General features: G+C 37.7%; 10 protein-coding genes across 10 annotated transcripts; 5 read left to right on the plus strand and 5 right to left on the minus strand.

The window, feature by feature from the left end:
- Window positions 1–7: 7 nt before the first annotated feature.
- Window positions 8–3,591, minus strand: Bathy14g01370 (beta-galactosidase; the record flags this gene model as incomplete). Its single annotated transcript, XM_007509108.1, has 2 exons — window positions 8–3,385; window positions 3,433–3,591. 2 exons carry the CDS (start codon window positions 3,589–3,591, stop codon window positions 8–10), a joined length of 3,537 nt encoding a protein of 1,178 aa, XP_007509170.1.
- Window positions 3,592–3,893: 302 nt separating this feature from the next.
- Window positions 3,894–4,952, plus strand: TAF4 (TFIID component TAF4; the record flags this gene model as incomplete). Its single annotated transcript, XM_007509042.1, has 1 exon — window positions 3,894–4,952. The coding sequence occupies one exon, from the start codon at window positions 3,894–3,896 to the stop codon at window positions 4,950–4,952; it is 1,059 nt and encodes a 352-aa protein (XP_007509104.1).
- Window positions 4,953–5,089: 137 nt separating this feature from the next.
- PTPA (Phosphotyrosyl phosphatase activator, PTPA) lies at window positions 5,090–6,360 on the minus strand (the record flags this gene model as incomplete). Its single annotated transcript, XM_007508998.1, has 7 exons — window positions 5,090–5,164; window positions 5,215–5,316; window positions 5,367–5,481; window positions 5,532–5,597; window positions 5,645–5,818; window positions 5,867–5,978; window positions 6,048–6,360. The coding sequence occupies 7 exons, from the start codon at window positions 6,358–6,360 to the stop codon at window positions 5,090–5,092; spliced, it is 957 nt and encodes a 318-aa protein (XP_007509060.1).
- A 481-nt stretch (window positions 6,361–6,841) lies between these two features.
- Bathy14g01400 (BEM46 family protein) lies at window positions 6,842–7,705 on the plus strand (the record flags this gene model as incomplete). Its single annotated transcript, XM_007509101.1, has 1 exon — window positions 6,842–7,705. The coding sequence occupies one exon, from the start codon at window positions 6,842–6,844 to the stop codon at window positions 7,703–7,705; it is 864 nt and encodes a 287-aa protein (XP_007509163.1).
- A 159-nt stretch (window positions 7,706–7,864) lies between these two features.
- Window positions 7,865–9,390, minus strand: Bathy14g01410 (ABC1 family protein; the record flags this gene model as incomplete). Its single annotated transcript, XM_007509200.1, has 3 exons — window positions 7,865–8,857; window positions 8,909–9,289; window positions 9,358–9,390. 3 exons carry the CDS (start codon window positions 9,388–9,390, stop codon window positions 7,865–7,867), a joined length of 1,407 nt encoding a protein of 468 aa, XP_007509262.1.
- Window positions 9,391–11,127: 1,737 nt separating this feature from the next.
- Window positions 11,128–15,463, plus strand: Bathy14g01420 (predicted protein; the record flags this gene model as incomplete). Its single annotated transcript, XM_007509300.1, has 2 exons — window positions 11,128–15,411; window positions 15,455–15,463. 2 exons carry the CDS (start codon window positions 11,128–11,130, stop codon window positions 15,461–15,463), a joined length of 4,293 nt encoding a protein of 1,430 aa, XP_007509362.1.
- A 110-nt stretch (window positions 15,464–15,573) lies between these two features.
- On the minus strand, window positions 15,574–16,014 carry Bathy14g01430 (50S ribosomal protein L11; the record flags this gene model as incomplete). The annotated part of the gene is made up of 1 exon (XM_007509258.1): window positions 15,574–16,014. The coding sequence occupies one exon, from the start codon at window positions 16,012–16,014 to the stop codon at window positions 15,574–15,576; it is 441 nt and encodes a 146-aa protein (XP_007509320.1).
- Window positions 16,015–16,403: 389 nt separating this feature from the next.
- Window positions 16,404–17,001, plus strand: Bathy14g01440 (the record flags this gene model as incomplete). The annotated part of the gene is made up of 2 exons (XM_007509051.1): window positions 16,404–16,498; window positions 16,554–17,001. The coding sequence occupies 2 exons, from the start codon at window positions 16,404–16,406 to the stop codon at window positions 16,999–17,001; spliced, it is 543 nt and encodes a 180-aa protein (XP_007509113.1).
- Window positions 17,002–17,158: 157 nt separating this feature from the next.
- Window positions 17,159–17,983, minus strand: Bathy14g01450 (predicted protein; the record flags this gene model as incomplete). Its single annotated transcript, XM_007508967.1, has 1 exon — window positions 17,159–17,983. One exon carries the CDS (start codon window positions 17,981–17,983, stop codon window positions 17,159–17,161), a length of 825 nt encoding a protein of 274 aa, XP_007509029.1.
- A 1,104-nt stretch (window positions 17,984–19,087) lies between these two features.
- Bathy14g01460 (unknown protein) lies at window positions 19,088–19,786 on the plus strand (the record flags this gene model as incomplete). Its single annotated transcript, XM_007509024.1, has 1 exon — window positions 19,088–19,786. The coding sequence occupies one exon, from the start codon at window positions 19,088–19,090 to the stop codon at window positions 19,784–19,786; it is 699 nt and encodes a 232-aa protein (XP_007509086.1).
- Window positions 19,787–20,411: the final 625 nt, after the last annotated feature.

A 20,411-nucleotide genomic window follows, 5' to 3' on the forward strand; every position in this document is an offset into this window, starting at 1 on the left:
ATGAACTTTATGACCCATCAACTAAGCAATACAAATCACTCGCGTCAATCTGAGAATGTATAGGAGTAAGTACAAGACCAAACTTCCACCCCGAATCGTCAATAAGGGCATCTTTGTGCACAGAAGGACTCCAACTATCATCACCGCCAAGACCCATATGGAGATGATCAAGGTGAACCTCAACATATTTACTTTTCACTAAATCGTCCTGATGTTTAGCCCTTGTGAGTTCTTCTATTGTGTAGTTTGAGATTGACATTTGAAAGAGGGATTGACTTCGTGCGGATACAAATATCCCATGTGTCTTATCGCATATGGGACGCAGTGTAAGCCAACGGACATCTGATCGACCGCCATTTTCACTAGGAAATATGTAAGGAACATGGAGTTCCTCGACCGTGCTACTATATCTATCAACAAATGCAGATGCTTTTCTGTCTGAATAGCACTCGTGTTTTCCTCTACCAAACCATTCGATTCCTTGAAGTTCATCAGAACACGTCATGGAAAGACCGACTCGAGCGAGTGGTGGGAGACTTGCAACTTTTTGGATGGAAACATCTAAAAAAATTATACCGGAAGGTTTTACACTGTATTCCATCACTAAGTTCATTTTAGTATTTGATTTATCACCCCTACGCACTATCCAACACTGAAAGCTAATATTGAAAATTCCATTTGAATCAAACGAATAATTCATACCCGAAGTATTTGTATTTCTAGCCAAAACAAAACTTTCAATTTCAGCATTTCTCCATCGATTTACATATGAGAATACTTCTCCCCCATAATCATTATCAATAGGGGCGCGTAGAAAGTTTGGAGAGGGTCCAGAACATACAAGCATCTTGTCATTCATATAAATCTGGGAAATGCATCCAAACTTCTCTCCAGATTTAAAAAATCCGACACGCATACCCGAAGAACTTTCTATAGTAAGAATATCGTAATTTTCATGCACGATTTGCAACTTATATTTTTCTGCTGATAGCACTACTTTTTTTTTGGTTTCCGGCTTATTGCTACGGGGCATTAAAATTTGTTCCTGAGCAATTATGTGGCCCTTTGGAGCCCACGACGACGACTCTTTCAACACTACGAAGAATTCGATCCAACACTCCTTAAATTGAAGACTTTCTGCGATGCTTCCTAGATTTGGCAGTTCTTGTCTCCATGGAATGACGCACTCTGAATTAGCCGACACTGCAGGTAAATTTAAAATACCTGAGATAGCTTTTCTTTCATTGTCAAATTTTACTTTCCATAGTATATTAAAAACATCAAGTCTCATAAAAGAAAAATTGTTTCTGATTTTCAGATTTCCACTCTCAAAGTCAACTGAAAATTCGACTGGTTGTTGCAGGTACTTTACTTCATGAATAGAAGGGTGGGGTGATCTATCTGGGAATAGCAATCCATTTATACAGAACTGTGCATCATTTGGGCTATCTCCATAATCACCGCCATAGTTCCAAGATTTACCACTTCGCTGTTCACCACTTAGTCCTTGATCAATAAGATCCCAAATGAATCCACCCTGTACTGAATTGGTTTGTCTGAAACACTTCCAATATTCCTGAAGACCACCATTACTATTTCCCATTGCATGAGAATATTCACACAAAACTACAGGTCTGTTTTTGCATTCCAAAGCGCTCATATGTAGACACGACTCTACTCGTGCATACATAGGACAAATGATATCAGTACATGAAGTTCGTGCGCCTCCACCCTCATACATCAAAGGACGTGTTGAGTCATAACTGCGAGCCCACTGTGAAATTTTTTCATGGCTTCTCCCACAACCTGATTCATTCCCTAAAGACCAGATTATTACTGAGGGATGATTTCTATCTCGCTGAACCATTCTGGAAGTTCTAGAAAGAAAAGCACCGTACCAAGACTCGTCATTAGATAAGTATGGCGTCGAATGCATAAGTATCTGGAATCCATGAGTTTCTATATTTGACTCATCTACTACATAGAGACCGTACTCATCACATAAATCATAGAAATGGGGGTGATTAGGATAATGAGCAGCCCGTACTGCATTGAAATTATATTGCTTCATCAATTTTACATCTTTCAGCATCATCGCTTCACTGATTGCTTTTCCTCTTGCAGGACAGTGTTCGTGTCTATTCACACCTTGAAATATAATTGGGACACGATTCAAACGAAATAGTTTATGACCTACTTCAATCGTGCGAATACCCAGCCTGCATGCTTCGCAATCGATTATTTCGCCCGCAAAACTTAATGATATCATGAGTACATACAAGTACGGGATTTCTGCAGACCATAAAGAGGGGTTGTCGAGCACTATTCTACAACGTAGTATGTGTTTCTTCCTAATCGATATCGAATCTCGAAGATTACATCCATAATCAACGGCTTCCTTGAGTTCACTGACTTCTAGCTCAGCGGAGCAAACCAGAGCATTCTTATCATCATAAATTGTTGCATTGCAATCAATTACACTACCTCTTTCCATTATAGAATCTGGCCTGCGACAGTCGTTTAATTGTACAAGAATTTCAATTTCAGCTTTATTCTTTGGAATTTTATGAGGAACAGTCGTTGTATAAACAAAGTCAGCTATGTGTAAAGCCGGTTTGTTATATAAAAAAACATCACGATATATCCCACTTAACCACCATTGATCTTGATCTTCAAGATAACTACCATCACACCATCTCATAACTTGTACTGCAAAGATGTTTTTGCCTGATTTCAGACTATCTGTTACATCAAATTCTGCAGGCAAGCGACTATCTTGTGAATACCCTGTAAAGTTCCCGTTAACCCAAATATAAAATGCCGAGTCGACCCCCTCGAAAACAATAAATGTTCTACTTCCGTTAGCAGTCCAATTTTCGGGTATCTCAAAAGTGCTTTGGAAACAACCAGTTGGATTTTGTCTTGTACTCTCATCCACTTTAGATGTATCCCAATTCCACTCTTTTAACAAACTAGTTGAACTTTTCTCCGATCCAAATGAATTATTCGGTGTGCTCCATACTCCTTCACGATGGATGAATGGTGGATCCAACGGAAAAGGATATGTAAAATTGGTATAAATTGGAACATCATAACCTTGACATTCCCAATTCGACGGAATGTTAATGTTATCCCAGCCTTCTGGAATGTCATTCCCTTCATAAAACTTATATGGTATTTCCTGAGGAGAATTTACAAGTATAAAGCTCCATAACCCATTCATTGATATTGAATTTGATAATTTTCTCCTCGCAGAATAGCTTCCTCCCGATTTCCAGAAAGTTTGAGCTTCAGATGGACCAGAAAAGGCATACAGGGGCGTATGAGAGTTTTCTCTGTTCCTTGCAACAACTGTCTGGTTCTCCCAATCATAAGACTCAGGTACCTGTTGAGAAAATTAGAGCAATATAATCATGTAATAATATGACTTACTGACGCAGACTGTCGCCAGTATAAGTTGAAGAATGTATCATAAATTCTTTCAAAGAAAAAAATTATTTTATTGTAACCGTGCAATCGCCACGCCCAATTTGTGTAGAAACGAACAAATTGAGAAATTCCAAATATATTGATGGCAGTATAGAATGACATTTTCACTCAATCAACAAACTTGAACGTCGGAGGAGTGAACGACGGTAGAGCATCCGAAGTACTTTAAACGGATGAAATCAAACAAAGATATAATCAATAACCAAAACTATTTTTCTACTTATATTTAGCTGATACCAGTATGATGGTTAAAATCAATTTTTCCAGAGTTTAGGGTCCGTGTTGGTCTTTTTTAGTCCACTTTCGGTTGGTTTTTTGAGCTTTGAGTTAATTTAATCAGTGAAAGTTCCCATATTACCACCGTTTGCGAGTGAACTATAGTCGTTCAGGTTTCCAATATCATAATGTCTGCAATAAGTAAAGAGCATGCTGGGGTTGGTTTAAGTAGACTCGTATTTCTAATTCGGAAAAGTTCAAAGTCTGTAGAGCTATACTATGATGTTGCAAGAGTGTACTTCGAGATCAAGTCAAAAACAATTTCAGTTTCTGAAGGAATTAAAAAGTTGAAAGAGATCCTTATTGAAAATACAATTTTATTGGATGCGGCTTTTCTGGACCTGAAGGCTAACAGTCAAATTAAACTTCAAACTATTAAGAGCAAGAGCGGACATGATGCGGATTTTTTACAACAAGCTGGTGATGTTTTAGCCACAGCAGGTATAAATCCGGACGAAGAGTCGTCATTCTTGATCCAGTTGAAACATAATACTAAGCACGTCTCAGTCAAAGATACCACACTTAAACAGCATAAGGATTATATCAGAGTGAGGCATGTAATAGCTTCTAGAGTCAAAGAGAATATTTGCATACAAAATCCGAAGGCAGAGTGGGTTATCAATGATGCTATGCATAGCCACTTGAAAATGTTAATCGCGACTGTAGTATCACAGTCCAGAAAGAGGAGAATCGGTTCTCAGCACATATCGGCTTCGTTCCTAAAAAGCAAAGTTTCCCCAAAAGCTCTAATCCGAGTTATCAATAACCAAAAAGAAATCAAGAAGAGAACCAGGGAGGAATTGGAAAGAAAGATGCTTCTTAAAGTTGGGGAAGCTTTGACAAAACGAAAGAAGGATATTTCGGTGGAATTTTCTTCTATGGAGCAGAAAGTTGCCAAAGCACTGCAACAGGAAGAGGAAAGGGTGCAAGCACACGCTGCTAATCAAGCCACAAGAACAGCATTTGGGGGGGATGCAAAGTATATGAAATGGCAAGATAAGGTGCAAGAACAAAACATGATATCGATAAAATCTAAGGAAGTAGAGAATTTTGTTCGAGATGCAGTTCCTCCCTCCAGCTTTGGCATCAATACTGCTAACGTGTGCATGCGAGATTTATTACTTGTTTTCAAGCAGAACAAGAAAAAATTCACAAAAAGTTACCATGGCTTTACTTTGACTGACTAGAGATTTGAATATTTTCATGTAATAGCCTTTTTCAAATGGAAGCTAAATGTGCGAAAGGTCAAATAAATGTATGCCCCATAGTCTTTTTCTTGTTCACGACTACACCTGATCGCCGGAAAGATATTCAATGCTCGCAGCTACTTTGGTTCGAGAGTAATAATTGAACCAAACAGAAAGTGTTGCATCACGAGGAAGTTACCGAGACATTCAGCCTATTTAAATTTTAGTAGACAATCCTCGCACACGTGAGCAAACTATGCACCTTAAACATTTTTAATAGTCCTGAATTTATCTTTTTCCAGGTTGGGAGAAAACTAATATCATACAATATGGGAGCTGTTTCTGAAAGCGGACCACTCTTCATCTGTATAGTTTTCATCAGAGAAATTTCTAAAATGCAGGTGTATTTCTCACCTCTTTGATGTACTTTATTGATGAGAAATACAGAAAGTCATCCGAATTTTCTTTTAATATTTTTTCATCCCGAACGCTATTTGGTGAGAAATGTCCAACCAGTTGAGCGGCTCCCCTTTTGAAAACATGAAACAACATTTGATTATACACAGGTGCACTACTTACCAGTAAAAAGAAAGGAAAGTATAATCATCCAACCCCCAAACACCACGAGAACCAGCTGGTTCGAGCCTAAAAAGACATTCGATCAACGATCAAACATTATTTAAATATCGCACCGGTATACTCTTTGCAGTTTTCGTACGAGCTTGACATATTCCTTAAAAACAAAATTGACAAGAGAACTGAAATCGTCCTTTACAAAAATCCCAAGTGAATAAAGACAATACATGAGAGCTACGAAGTTCAATTCATGACCCGTCCCATAATCTATCCTGGAAGGATCCCCAAAGCTAAGTTACTGCGATTAAATTTGCAAACGAAGGATAAAAACTTGAAACCTTTGAAGAATGTACGGAATAAGTTCAACTTTCGCATCCTGATTTCTTATCAGTTTCATTCCAGCATAAATACGTTCAATAGTGTACCTGCATCGATGGAGGGAGTAATGTACTCAACAATTCTACAAATTTCTAATCAATATCAACGGGTTTGTGAAATTCTCACTTCTGAGATTCTTACCATTTGAGTTCTTCTCTAAATGAGCAAGCCAACTTCGAAAAGCAACATTACCATATCGTGTCACAGAAGTTGTTGGTGATATTTCACTCACCCATATCTCCAGTTGGTTCAAAATATCAAGAAGGGCCTGAATACTCTTAGTTGTAACGTGAATGTTCCCATTCTTTGTTCCAATAACCGAGGTGTTCAGCTCTTGAATAAAGTGAACAAACCTTCTCTCTGACTCAGAACCAGAAAAAAGATTCATTTGTTTTTTCGTACGTATACATTTTTCCGGCGCATGGAAGATTGGAATATCACTTTCTCGACTCATGATGCATATATATATAGCAAGCTAGATTTCAAACAACGCAAGTGCTTCAGCAGACGCGATACCTTTCACGTGAGGTTTTTTGCTTCGTTTATAAAGAAGCTACGTAAAAGTGAGTTGATGAAAGTGAGTTGATGAGCAGGAACTCGAATTTAATCTTTCAGGTTTAAATCTGTATTTCATTCTCTGTAATAAGTCATATGGTTTACGGCTGACGGCGACCGAGGAGGTAGTCAGAATAAAACAAGAGATCTGTACTTTTGAAGTATACGACGTTGTTAGATGCCCGCAAGAATTGTTGATATTATTCAGTGCTTACCCCAAACACCCTAGAGACAATAAGAATTTGAGAAGCACACCCTAAAATAGTAAAGTTTTGCAAAGATTTACGAATTTTTGCGATCTAGGCACGTGGTGTTCGCGTTCGTGAACGAGGAAGACGCACAGTCATCATTTCTTTTGGTGACGTTGCTTCGAGCCTTTGATGTTTTTTATAAACACTTTACTTTCTGAAGTGCTGAAAATCTCTTTGTATTCTGGTTATGCATACCTCGGAAGTTGCTGTTTTGCATTTTTGTATCAGCGGAAGCTTCAATATTTTCCGGATCGCTCGGAATATAGAATAGCTGATGGATCTTGCGGCTATATTCATTTCGTAACAGAAGCTGAAGATGGAGTTGAACTCAAGGGGATCTACATTGTTCCCAACCCCGAAAAGCAATTCAGTACTTTGACACTATTACATCTTCATGGAAATGCGGGAAATATCTATCACCGTTTAAGTTGGGCTAACTTAGTGCACAAACAATTTGGATGCGGTATTGTACTACTTGATTATCGCGGTTTCGGAGGAAGCTCCGGTCAAATAAGCGAGACTGGATTAATTCTGGATGCGAATGCTGGTGTTGATTGGATAGTAAAAGTATCTGTAAGCTCTTGCATAATAGCGCTACACTTAGAGTCTATAGGAAGTGCTGTTGCTTTAAATATCTCTGCAAACGTGTGTAAAAGACCTGAAGTACAAGGAATCGTCGTGGAAGGCGGTTTGTGCTCTTGTATGGAGCTGGCACAAGAATTAATCCCCATTTTGCCAGTACGTTATATTTTGAAAGATAAATGGACAGGAGTACGAGAGGCAGCAAGTGAAATTAGTCGTTCGAGTTACTTCATGTCTTTACATGGAGCCATTGATGAAATTGTTCCTTTAAGTCACGGTCGTGGCCTTTTTGAATCTGTTGCAAGTGGAAATAAAATACTGCGTTGTTTCCCTCGTGGAGGTCATAATGATCTTATTGGACATCCTGGCTATTTCGGTTCTTTGAATAGCTTTTACTCAAAACTATTGTAGTAATATTGTAGAAATGTCTAGGTACCTGGTACCAGGTATCCAATTACTTTTTAATTGACATCTCACGACAATAATCTGTCATGAATTACTCCAGTCAATAGGTATTTTGGATACGCTTTCTATATCACTTTCATTCAACAGTGATAATAACTTTTGTCACTACATGTTGCCAACCACCAATAAGCACCGCTCCATATCAGATTCAGAAAAGTTCCGAAAGATCGCAGGGAGATTGCATGTTTTCTCTGAAAGTATTACTCTACGTAACTCAGACGTAGTAAAGATTCCAGCCATAGCAAACGGTAAGAGAGCATCTCGATTATGTGGTAGATCATGACTTCGCATCCATTTTGAAAGATCCTTCATTTGCTCCCGAAGAACATTCGCTTTCTGTGACAAGTCAACGTGACTTGAGTGAAAATAATACTCTCCGTTTCGGTACAAAACTGCGAGAGCAAATGAATACCAGATTGATCTTGCGTGCACATCAACTCCCTGCGATGTTAGAATACCTCGAAACATTGAAACAATGCGTATTATCATGAAAATGTCAGAGTCAATTTCAGAAAGAGAGACAACACGAAGTTCTTGTGGTAGCTCTGAGGAAAGAGGAGATATTTTTGCTTCCCTAATATCCATGCGAGTATCGAAAAGTAAATAGGCAATAATCATCTCTATATCCGTGGTAGTTTTGTCAAGTTTGAGTCCAATTTGTTTCATTAACTTGACGCACTCGGCAGAGTCTCCTTTTAGAGCAATAATCATTCTGGCAAAAAGCAGTTGAGTTTCGTCACGAAGAACTTTCATCTGACCAAAATCTAGCAAAGCACAGGCACCACTTTTCGTCAGAAATACATTCCCCGGATGCGGATCGCTATGAAAAATGCCAATACCAAACAGTTGATATCCGTAAGAAGAAAATAAACTCCTACAGAATTCAGAAGATATTTCTTGTTGATCTAAGATTGGCTCGGCAGCTGCAAATATAGTATCGCATCTGTCTCCAACGATAAAGCCCATGGTCAAAACCTTTCTAGAACACAAGCATGGTTGAGATCTTGGTATCTCAATATTACAGTCTACGCGAGATATATAATTACCGATAGAATTCAGCATATCATTTTCTCTGATAAAATCGAATTCTTTCGGAACCTGAAATTTTCGTTAGAGAAATATTTAAAAAATGGAACGTAGGGAAAGAACCTGTTGAGCATATTCTCTTAGAATCCCTGTATGGTCGAAAGGAGGTTTAAAACCTACAGTATCCATGAATATAGATACATGCAACATATTTTTGATATCACTGAGCATTAAATCCGAGCTACCTGGATGCTGAATTTTCACAGCCACTTTTTCATTAGATTCTCGTAGTTGTGCCAAATGGACTTGTGCGATTGTGGCAGAAGCTATTGGTCGCTTGGTAAATTCAGTAAACGTGGTTTGTAGAGTAATGCCCAACTGATATTTCAATAATTTTTGTACTTTTCGATATTGGGTTTCGCGGCAATCTTCAAATACGAACTTTAAGGAATCAACATACTGTTTCGGTAGTAAGTCTGGTTTTGTTGCAAATACTTGACTCACCTAAACACAGTATTAGTAAACAAACACGGAATTATGACCGCACTTGAGAGAAATAATAGATCACTCACTTTAATGTAAAATCCAGATAGTTCCTTGACCATTATCGCACTGCGTTGTGCACCCCAGAGATGTCTTTTATTCCAGATACACTTTAGAGCAAATAAGTAATTACATCTATACACCTGAATTTTTATACCTGGATTTGCTCACCAGTAAGCTTTTTGTTAATAGATCCCCTTCGCATAACAAATTTAATGAGATATGAAAAGAATAAGGTAGTCACTAGCACTTACGAAAGAAAGGTACGAAAATATCCCAAAAATATTGGAACTAGATGATAATAGAATTTACAGGTTCTATAATACCCAGGTAAGATATGTTTCATGAATTTTGGCCCAAACTATTTCGTAAAACATTCAATTTTTTATGAAGCTGGAGTAAATAAATACCAAAAAAAAACAGTATGGAAACTCAAAATGTTTCAGTAGAATAGGAACTCTTCGTTCCTGACTCGAAACGAAAGTGCATAGTCTGTCCTGAGAGAAGATTAGTTTCAATATCAAAGAAAATCTCAGGAAATACCATGATGAATAGCCTTTCACACAACTTGTGAATTCCTAAAAATCAAGTTATGAAGCAAGTTCCTGAATAATAAGTAAAACTCACGTTGAAATTTGCGTCTATTTGCAAAGAAACCTAGAAGACATGCGCTTTGAATAATCATTCTAGGTATGAATATTCAACTCGTGGAGATGGTGTCCCAGCAGATGATCGAAAAGAACACCGCGTAACCCAAAAAAAAACTAAGTTTCAATTTTCTCTACGTCTACTCGAATTTTTGTGCCATTCTTGTTATAAGTGACAAAGTGAACAAACGCCAGAACACAATATATGTACCCGCAGAAGAAAAAGGGAGACTTGAATCTAAAAAAATACTCTAATATCCAGATTCCAGAAACATGGAAAGACTGACCAGCTGACTGACAACAGGGTCGACTGCGCTTATCTTTCGTGCTCGAGCGTCTTTTGTCTTCGATGAAAAAGGTGCCCCAAAAAAAAGGCAAAAAATAAAGCTTTAACGCGGGGTAAATGAATTCTCCTCAAACCTCGGCTTGGGAACCAGATTTATGACTTATACTAAAAAACTTAGCAACACAACACACCGCACGCACGCTTGTCACGCGCGCATTAAGCAGAGTTATTTTAACTAGGATAAATGTTAAGTGCATAACTTGGGCTTTTTTCAATTCGGTTTGCTTTATATACCGTGATGCGTATTAAGTAAAACGCATAAACGCACCAAGAGTAAATTTATGAGAGAAGGAGGAAATCTTAAGTTTGGGGGGATGATTTCACAACCCCCCCGTCTGACTACTTGCATCACTCTCGAATCATTCCCAGTTTATAATAGAAAGGATTTGAGCGACGAGGAACCGTTGTTGAAACAGACTGGCTTCATTTGTGACCAAAACCTTGAGGTTACTATGATTTTGTCAAGTGTAAATATTCTGTATCTGTACGTCAAATTATTTTTATATTTATACTTCCTAACTTTACTCCTTTTGAAGTTCAAGTTCAATTGAGTTTCCACACTTAGATACGGGAAATGAAAATGGAACAGAAATGCAAGGTCAAAACTTAAACAAATCTATACATTTACCGCTTAGTGCGTTTTACTATTTTCCTATTCAGACAATTTGTACTGATAAGTTTTCTTCTTAGACCCCTTTCGCAGAAGTCGGAATAGGACAGGTTTTCTTCTGCAAAAAAAAGAGGATGAAGGTGCCCATGCAGAAATTTGTGCTAGTAACGTTAAGCATCAAGTTCCTGTTGCAAATATGGGCTCGCACGCAGCAGTGAGGTCAAAAAGCAACAAGCGAGAAGGGGACTTGCAGGCTTTCAATGATTTTGTAACCCGCATTTTTGAAAAATTCGAGCCATATATACCAATTCAAAGTCGAGGATGGAAACTGATAACATCCACCCTTGTAGATGAAATCGCAGCTCTAAATTCGAAGCTAGACTCTATCATTGGTCTGAATGAAGTCAACAAAATTTCTGAAGAAGTTCTAGACCAAAGCTTTCAGATTAATGAATGTTTATTGGTTTACTTTTCAAACGTACTCAAGGAGAGCTCACAAAATCTTCGAAATCTTACTGATGAGGAAATGATTTTTGCAAGGGAAGCAACAGTATCTTTTTCCTTGATCTGCAAGGTTATTTACGGGAATTTAATATCGAAATCCTTGTGTACAGACGAAAGAATTGAACGAATGACTTTGCTTGTTTGTGAAATCTTGAATAAGTACTTGTCTATGAAGGTTGACCCACAAACTTTGAGTTCCAGTTTCAGAACAAATTTTGCAGCCTCCACTGTGCAAGAGAGCGACAAGAATGGTAACGAACGTGAGAAAGGGGTAGTAAACCCAAGAATACGTCAAAATTTAATACCTTGCCACATTCTTCCTGATCTAGTTGCAAATTCTGCAAAGATGGTGCATCATTTGTCTTTGTTAATTCTAACTATCAAAATCTCGGAGCCTTTTATGCTGCGCTTAATTAAAGTTTCTTTTTCTGTCCTCGTATCAAGAGATGCAGAATTATTAAAAGCAAATGTTGTTCAAATGGTTGCACATATATTTAATAGATATCCAAACTTACGCTCCAATGTTGTTGATAAAATTATTGAAATTATTGAAATTGAGATTTGTGGACAGGACTCTTATTCTAGATTGTATTGCATTCCAGAAGACTCGACAAGAAAAATTAGTGTGATTACTGCTGCATTGCTGAGTTGTTTACAAAGTTGTGTAGAATATTATGACATTGCCTGTGATATTGCAAACAAAGTTGAAGATAAAGGAATTGCCCATGCTTTCCATTGGTCAAATATTTTCTGGTCGGAACTGTTAGTGAAAGTTTCCCAACTTCAGGAAAGAGATTCACGAAAGTTTATTCCGAAATTAGTTGGAGATTTATTGTTATGCTTGAATCTCCCAGAGTGGCCTGCTTCTTCTTTAACGCTTTTGAACATGTGTGCACTGTTAGTTGGAAAGTTTGGTTTACAGCATAAAGATCCAAAATTTCGCGAAAGGGCCCTTGACATATTAAGTCAAGTATGTGCAAGACTTAGAAGTGAGTCTTTGAGCTGTGGAAAGTATGAAAAATCGTTTTTATATGAAGATAATTCAAGTATTTCTGATGTACTTATCCAAGCTAGTAGTGACATCAGATCTACCTCTTTTTCTGGGGAAAAGCTTTCCAAAATACAATCAATTTGCATTGAAGGATTTTTAATGCGGTACCTCCTGAATAATATTAAGCAGCGCACTAGTATGGAGGTAAGTGAAGGCAGTGATCACGTTGTGTGTGATAACGTAAGATATCGCTTACACAACGCTTTAATCTTTCAAATATGTCAAATGACAAATGAAATCAAAAGGCATCCGAAACATGACTTATCTGAGATGAGTGGGGATTTTTATTGGGATCTATATGATAAAATAAAGGTCAATATTTCAGGCATGAAAGGCGCTGTAGGGAAGGACAGAGATTTGTCGAGAAATTCTATTATGGTATTGAATCGTCAACTGCAAATTTATCGACCCCTTGCACGGCAAAATGATGTTCTGCTCCACAGAATAATTGGTATGCTTGACGATGTATCAATAACAGTACGCACAACTGGAATTCGTTCACTCTCAAGAATTGTATCTATAGATCCAAATATGCTTATAAATCCACGGATCCACCAAATTTTATCCAAAAGAATAACAGATCCGGCAACATTAGTGCGATGCTCAGTAATTGAGCTAATTGGGCAATTCATTTGTTCAAATCGTGAAGTCCGGCTCCAGTATTGGTCGAAAGTTCTTGATCGAATTAATGATATTGGGGTAAGTGTACGAAAACGTGTTATTATGATCATGCAAGAAATTGCACAAGATGCTGACAATGATTCAGTTATTTATTTCAATTATAGACTAGCACTCCGTATTATGGATACAGATTTCAGCGTGCAGCTCCTAGTGATTCAATACTTCAGAAAAAAATGGTTTCATGCAACAGCAGTGACTAGGAGAAAAGATGTGTGGCTTATCTTTGTGAAGTTGATGTGGTATATGCACCCCAATTTTTTTCGAAAGCTTAATTCGAAACTTCCGAGCCTTTTAGATTACCCATTGTTGCTCTTATTACAAAGAATACTACGACCTACAGAAGAAGAAGTTCAAACAGATGCAGTAGACCTGGAATTGCTTAAGAAAAATGGATATAGAATGATAACTTACATTTTTGAAGGCCTGGTGAACTCAACTGAATTTGAACAACAATCCGAATCAAATCGCATATCCAGGTCTGATATTCAAACAGAAAACTTGATGCAAACGGCGAAGAAAACTCTAACACCGGAAATGTTTGCATTTTCACTCAATACAATTGCATTGATTGAGCCAAGTTTTCTTGTTCCCGAAAATGATCCCTTATATTTCTTAATTGGATTAGAACCGTACTTACACAGGGGTAATGGTACAACAAAAAGCAACTCTGCCTTTACGCAATCAGTGCTAAGCATAATTAACGAAATTGTTTGCTATAACTGCAGAATAAGTATGAGTTTGTGTCAAAAAGTTGTTGATAATGTTTGCCTTTTGATTCTATATTCAAAGAACTCTGGGATAGTCGACTTTGCAACGAAGTGCTTGAGTTCTTTTGCATCTTTTTCTGTAGATAGCCGAGAAAAACTGAAGAGATTGACTAAGAGGCTTCTGCTGATACTTGGTAGAGAAAGTAACTTGGATGAAGAAAGAAAATTGAAATCCAGAGCCATTTTCGTACTTGGAAAAATTTTGAGGTATAACTCGGAAGAATTTCTAGACTCAAAACAATCTCCTCTCTTTAGTGTTGAGATATCTGAAGCTGAACCTACTCTAGTGGCCACTTTGTTAGAACTTTTTCGAAGGTATATTTTTATTGAAGATGAGAGCACTAGTATGAATAAAAATGCACTTGAAGCATGTGGATCTTTGCTACTGTGTGCTCAAGCATCTATTTATAATACACCGGAATGTTTGTTAAAATTAGATGAAATTATGCATAGAACTTTGAGCGCTGCAAGTAGTTGTAGTGAATTAAAAATACAAGCTGTGAAAGTTTTGGAAGATGTTCTTTGTACGGAAGATTCCAATTTTTCATCCATCTTCACGAAAAGGAACCAGAGTATATTGAGCTCCTCTGTTGGACACAAACAAAGAAACTTGCCTGCAAGAAGTCAAGTTGAAAATGGTGAAATGGACCACAGCAATGCCGTTTATATTCAGAGATATTGGAAGGAAATTCTTCTACTTTGTGCAGATCACGATCCGCAAGTTCGTATGAAGACTATCTGTCTCGTTGAAATCATTTTGAGAAAGGGTTTAGTCCATCCCCTCAGTGCTTTTAGTGCTCTTCTTGAATTAAATTTTGATCAAAGCAAAAAAATTCGGAAGTTCTCACTGAGAATATTAAAAGCTCAATACGAAAAACACACTGACTTTTTTTATCAGCAGCTGTCTGAAGCTATTGAGCAGCTCTTCCAATTTATTGCATTGAAACAATGTGAAAGTGAGCAAAATAATGAAAGAAGAAGTAGTATAAAGCCAGAATTCTTCGAGGAATTTCACTTCGAATGCTTTAAAAATATTTTAGGTGTAATGACTGGAAATCGAGGTGGATCCATGAAGGTACTTGAAGTAGTTGTCAAACTAATAAAGAAAAAGGTTTCCGAAGCTACAAATCTACAATGCATCAAATTTTTATCTTATTTGATTTCCTACATGACATTTACTTCCTATGAGGAACCTATCTATGCTATTTATCAGCTCCATAGGGTGATTGTTTTACATGCTGTAGAACTTACCAGAAAAATTGAAAAAGAACATAGTGAACCCAGACTTTCATTCTCAGAACGGTCCTTGAACACAAATTCAGTCATAGAGGTCCAAAAAGAGGCGATAAATTTATCGCTTTGCCTCCATGTCATTCTTCAATTAAAGCAGTATTTACAGGCAAAGTTCAAAATTAGCGAAGAGCAGCATCTTTCCTACACTCAGGCTGAAAAACAAAAAAAAAATGGACAGCTCCGAGTGAATGAGAATATCGGGCCTCTGACAATTACTGTGACGGAAGCGCCGTTAAATATTACGGAGGATGTATACCATGAACATTTATCCAATCTGATGGATTTTGTTCAACCCCTCAATTCTGCTATCAAAATGAAAATATCACGATATGTGTAACGAAAATATCTACGATGCATCCAAGAGTTGAATTCCTAGACTCTTTGCACTCCCTAGCACACTCAAACATATATTTTTAGCGGGGATGGAATTAAACTCCTTCCTTTGCCCCTTCACCTTTGCGATTTCATATATATGTTTGAGTGAAATATGTCCACTTTTCACATGATTCGGTTTCGAGCTCCCCGAAGCTTGCCCTATAGCTTGTAACAAGAGATAACTAGTAGGTGGAGTAGAGTAATCCCATTCGTAACTTTTATCTGTAAACGCCGTGATTCGAACAGGAATTGGGACACTTTGCTTAATATCTGCCGTTCGAGCATTGAAGTCTTTACAGAATGCCATAATATTCAAGCCGTGCGAACCTAGAGCTGGTCCGACAGGGGGCGATGCCTTAGCACTTCCAGCATTGATGACTAATGAGATCGTTGCCATAACTTTTTTCGACATCTTCAACTACTACTTCTAGTCAAACATCCAAAATTTTGTTTGACATCTACTGGCAGTGTTGAATGACGGTGTGGTAAAAATAGTGAAAAAAAAAAGGCCAAAAGGAAAAATTTTCTATTTTGCGCTCATATGATAGCAAGGGAAGCAACTAACTGATATAATCATATCAAAAATCAAGAATTCATAGTTTACGGGTACAGATGTTCAGGACTTCAAGGTTTTTAAAGGTTTTGTGAAATTGCGAGGGCGAGGAAAAAATACAACAGTTTAAAAGCACGGAGACTCAATTATCTAAGTAGGAGGAAGACTAAAAGTCGAAACTCGTTGATTACGATATAGCGTTGGTATTCCCCTTTCTCTCTGCAACTCAGATCTCGTATCCTACCACTATGGAATCTATTTCGTCCTGTACTTCCATAAAAAATGTTCTTTTACTAGATAGCGAAGGCAAACGCGTGGCTGTAAAATATTACGATTGTGACATGTGAGTGCATACTGAATACATGATATGATTCGTTATTCATTCTTTTTTTGTATAGGGAATCGACTGTTCAGCAGCTTGCCTTTGAAAGGTCGCTTTATCAGAAGACAATTAGATCTAGTGCACGTAACGATCCAGAAGTCGTGATGTTTGATGGAAATATCGTAGTGTATAAATTTATCTCAGATGTACATTTCTACGTTACTGCAGAAGATCATGAAAATGAACTCATTCTATTGAGCGTACTACAGGGCTTTTTTGAGTCTGTATCCTTACTTTTAAGAGGATTGGTAGAGAAAAGATCCGTTCTGGAAAATCTAGACTTAGTCCTCCTTGTTCTAGACGAATTAGTAGATGGAGGAGTAATACTCGAGACTGACTCAGGCGTGATTGCCAATCGTGTTTCAATGCGAGGTGCGGATAGCGAAACTCCTCTCACCGAGCAATCTTTTGCCCAAGCTATTGCCTCAGCACGGGAACAAATTTCGAGAAACCTGTTACGATGAATACACTCTTTCTATGACTCTACTCCTTTTTAGTTCATTACGAGTGCACAAAAAACACAATTGAAACATTTTCTTATATGAGAAAGGTATGCGGTGGTAGTAATACTTAAATTTTTACACGCTTAAATAATACACAAAACAACATAACTCGAGCGTGTTAATCCATACCTTCAAAGGATTTTTCTAAGAAATCCCACTTTTCCTGCAGAGATCCAGAGATAGGAGAGAATGAGGCAACATTTTCGTACTTTGACTTTGAATACTTTTCTACTACTGCTAATTTTGGCCCATTTTGGATTCGCTGATGATGCTTATTTAGCTCCTTTACACAACTTTTGATTTCTAGTGGAGAATAATATGAGCACTTCTGGAACCCTACAACACTCAACACTCTTTCTGAAGTGAAATGTGCCAAAACCAACGCAGATGAAGCAACCATGGAAGGACAGTAAGATAGAAAGCTGTAATCCAAGAGAGTTAGTTCTATAAAATACGTAGCTAGTGACTCCAAGTCAGAATCTGCGCCACAAAGACTGGTCAAATATTTAAGGAACTGCCTAGCTGTTGGCTGTGTTAACTCAAAACGAAGTGCATCAAGGATATCACGTTCCATTAATAAAATATCATCACGTGTGTAAGTGTTATCAGTGATGTAGCAGAAGTCATCAACTTGAGGTGCGTATATTTCCTCATATTTTGAGGCAACTAACATGCAGGTTATTCCTACAAGTTGGAGTCGATTTCTCTTGACCAGTTTTAAACCGAGATAACGGTCTAAATAGTTTAACGTGAGAAATAAAGTTTCCGAGGTCAAGCTGTACTCATCCGCAACTTCCACGAGCCAGTCGACTAAAATACTACGCATGCTTGGATTTATCTCCTTTTGAATGGTGGTCATATAGTCTCGAAATCTGGTAGTCTCAACTTTTGTCGTTCTGAGATATGAAATTATATCATTCGCATATTCTGTGCTCTTAGACATATTTTCAGGAAGCAAACGATCATATCCAGTACACGTAGCGAGAGCAAAGCAGGGTAAGTTTGAACGGATTATATTGTCCCTAGTATTAGTGAAAAACCATTCTGTGTCTGTATCCAAATTTTGTTCCAGAGAGGACTGTTCACTTGCTGTCGTCGAGTATCCCGATAATTCCTATTAAGAATCGTAAAATGAAATACGTTTCAAGGAAATGCCTACCTTTTTTCTTGTTCCTATAACCCTGCCAGATATATCATGATTTCTATTGGTAATATCTCCTAAAGGTTTCATTTCAAAATCTGGAGTTTTTCAAAAAGTGAATTGAAAGTATCGAACGAAGTGAGGGGTGCTTTAATTTTTTTATCGACCACTACTGAACTACTCGAACGTGCTCAATTTGAGCTCTGGGTTGCGATATACCTTCGAACTACAATAAATATCTTGCACTGCAGTACGCTTATCTCCTTCGTGTTTTCGACCTATTAATCCTGGAGTTTTTTTGAATTTTGAATTTATCGACTCTTTATTTAGGGTGTCATAGGGAAGGTGTATAATGATGTGTAGTTCTGTGCAGACCTCCAAATAGAGCGAGAACAAAAAAAATATGAATGGAACACAATGCTGGTCGCCGGCCTTGCAGCCCACCGGGTGAAGTCAATAGTTATCACTCCTTTTTCTGCTGATATCTTCACTTATCGAGAGATACTATATAGTATGAGTCATTGAACACATGCGCGATTCTCCAACTTTACTTGAGGTAGTTGCTGCCGAAAATTTTGTTGCAAGTTTATACTCGGCAATTTCCCAACTGCTCGATTTGGTACAAATATTGTTCAAACAAATTCCATGACTCATAAGCTTGGACTTTAGATTCTTACTTTTGGTCATCAGCAGCAAGATTTTACCTTTATTCGGAAACATCGCTGCGAAATTGCAGCTTTGCTGCACTTTTGTTTCGAGTTGAATTCCTTTTCTCGTCATAGCTCTTCAAGTGGGGAACGGTTATATGACATAAGGCGGATCTCATCTTCAAAGGTATTTGGGCTTTCGAAAAAACAGGTATCAATATCAGCAATTCATACAACTTTACCACTGTATCTTCAAAATATGAAAGAAAACTACTTCATGACCAAACGCAAACCGAAAGTTTTAAAATTACAGAGTAATGATAGCCAAGACAACTCTATGCAAGGGGTAAATCTAGCTTTCGCAAACTCCTGTGAACTCTTTATTCGTGATATTTTGCCTGCGGTATTTTTCCTGTTGGAAACAAGCAAATTAAGAATTTGGTTCAATTTTGTTATTGGTTCAAGGAAGACACACAACTTGACTTGCAGTTATTTTTTGTTTCATCTCGTGCGCTCAGAAAGTGCTCGGAGTACTCGCAGTTCTTATGATTTCCATATTCTTACTGCTCTCGCAGCCGCTACGAAATGTTGCGAATGGTACTTTTCAAGTGCTTCAACAATCACATATGATAAAAAAGCTCAATTACCTAAATGTGGTGAAGTTTCAAGTGCTTTAAAATCTATTCCAAAGCACCCAAAGGGTCTTTCCTTTCAGGACTTCAACCGTTGCTGTCCTCTTTGCTTGAATAAACGAGTAGGTCCGACCCTGTTGATAAGAAGCGGGTATGTTGAAGTACAATATTTAATTTATTCTTTTTATTGTATAAATCACAGATACGTCTTTTGTTTTTCTTGTATTTCAGAACATGTGTTGAAATATAATACTTGTCCGGTAACGAAAAAGTCTACGCTCAATTGTTCAGATGATCTCAGGATGCTCTATGAAGTACATTGCTAGTTCTTCGCTTGATTTCTTTTCTGATTATATAAATATGCCATAAGAACGGAGGGAAGGCAAAGGATAGCATAGCTACTTGCCAAGTTACGAACATGAACGTAAGTTAAAAGTGGGTGGCAAATGAGTACATGGTTTGCCAGAGAAAATATATCCTCACTTATGAGCGTTGCCAAAATGAACGAGATCAGAAGTAATAATCTGAAGGCTACGTACGCACATTGAATCCATACTGTTTAGACGTGAATCAGTACAAAATATTGTGCACATACACTCTACTTGTATTGTTGTAACATGTTTGAAGAGTCTGCAATTCGTAGTGTGAGGTATGGATGTAAATGTTCTAGTTATCAATAACACTGTATTTTAAAAAAGTATTAAGGAAAGGCACAACATCCGTCCTGCACAGTATGCACAGTATGCAGACGTGAGACCGAACTTCTATGCTTTTTGCTTTCCGACATCTACCACCACCGCAAACAAAAAATGGAAAAATAAGTCAAGTTACTGATAGAGAAAGGGATTTGACTTTTTCGAACTGGAAACCATATGCATATGACCATTTCTTTGCTTTTCTATTTTCAAACGGCAGCAAAGGCAAGCTAAAGTGGTATATTCTCGTGGATGG

This window comes from Bathycoccus prasinos (assembly GCF_002220235.1).
Source record: "Bathycoccus prasinos genomic : Chromosome_14".
In the NCBI taxonomy this organism is placed as follows: domain Eukaryota; kingdom Viridiplantae; phylum Chlorophyta; class Mamiellophyceae; order Mamiellales; family Bathycoccaceae; genus Bathycoccus; species Bathycoccus prasinos.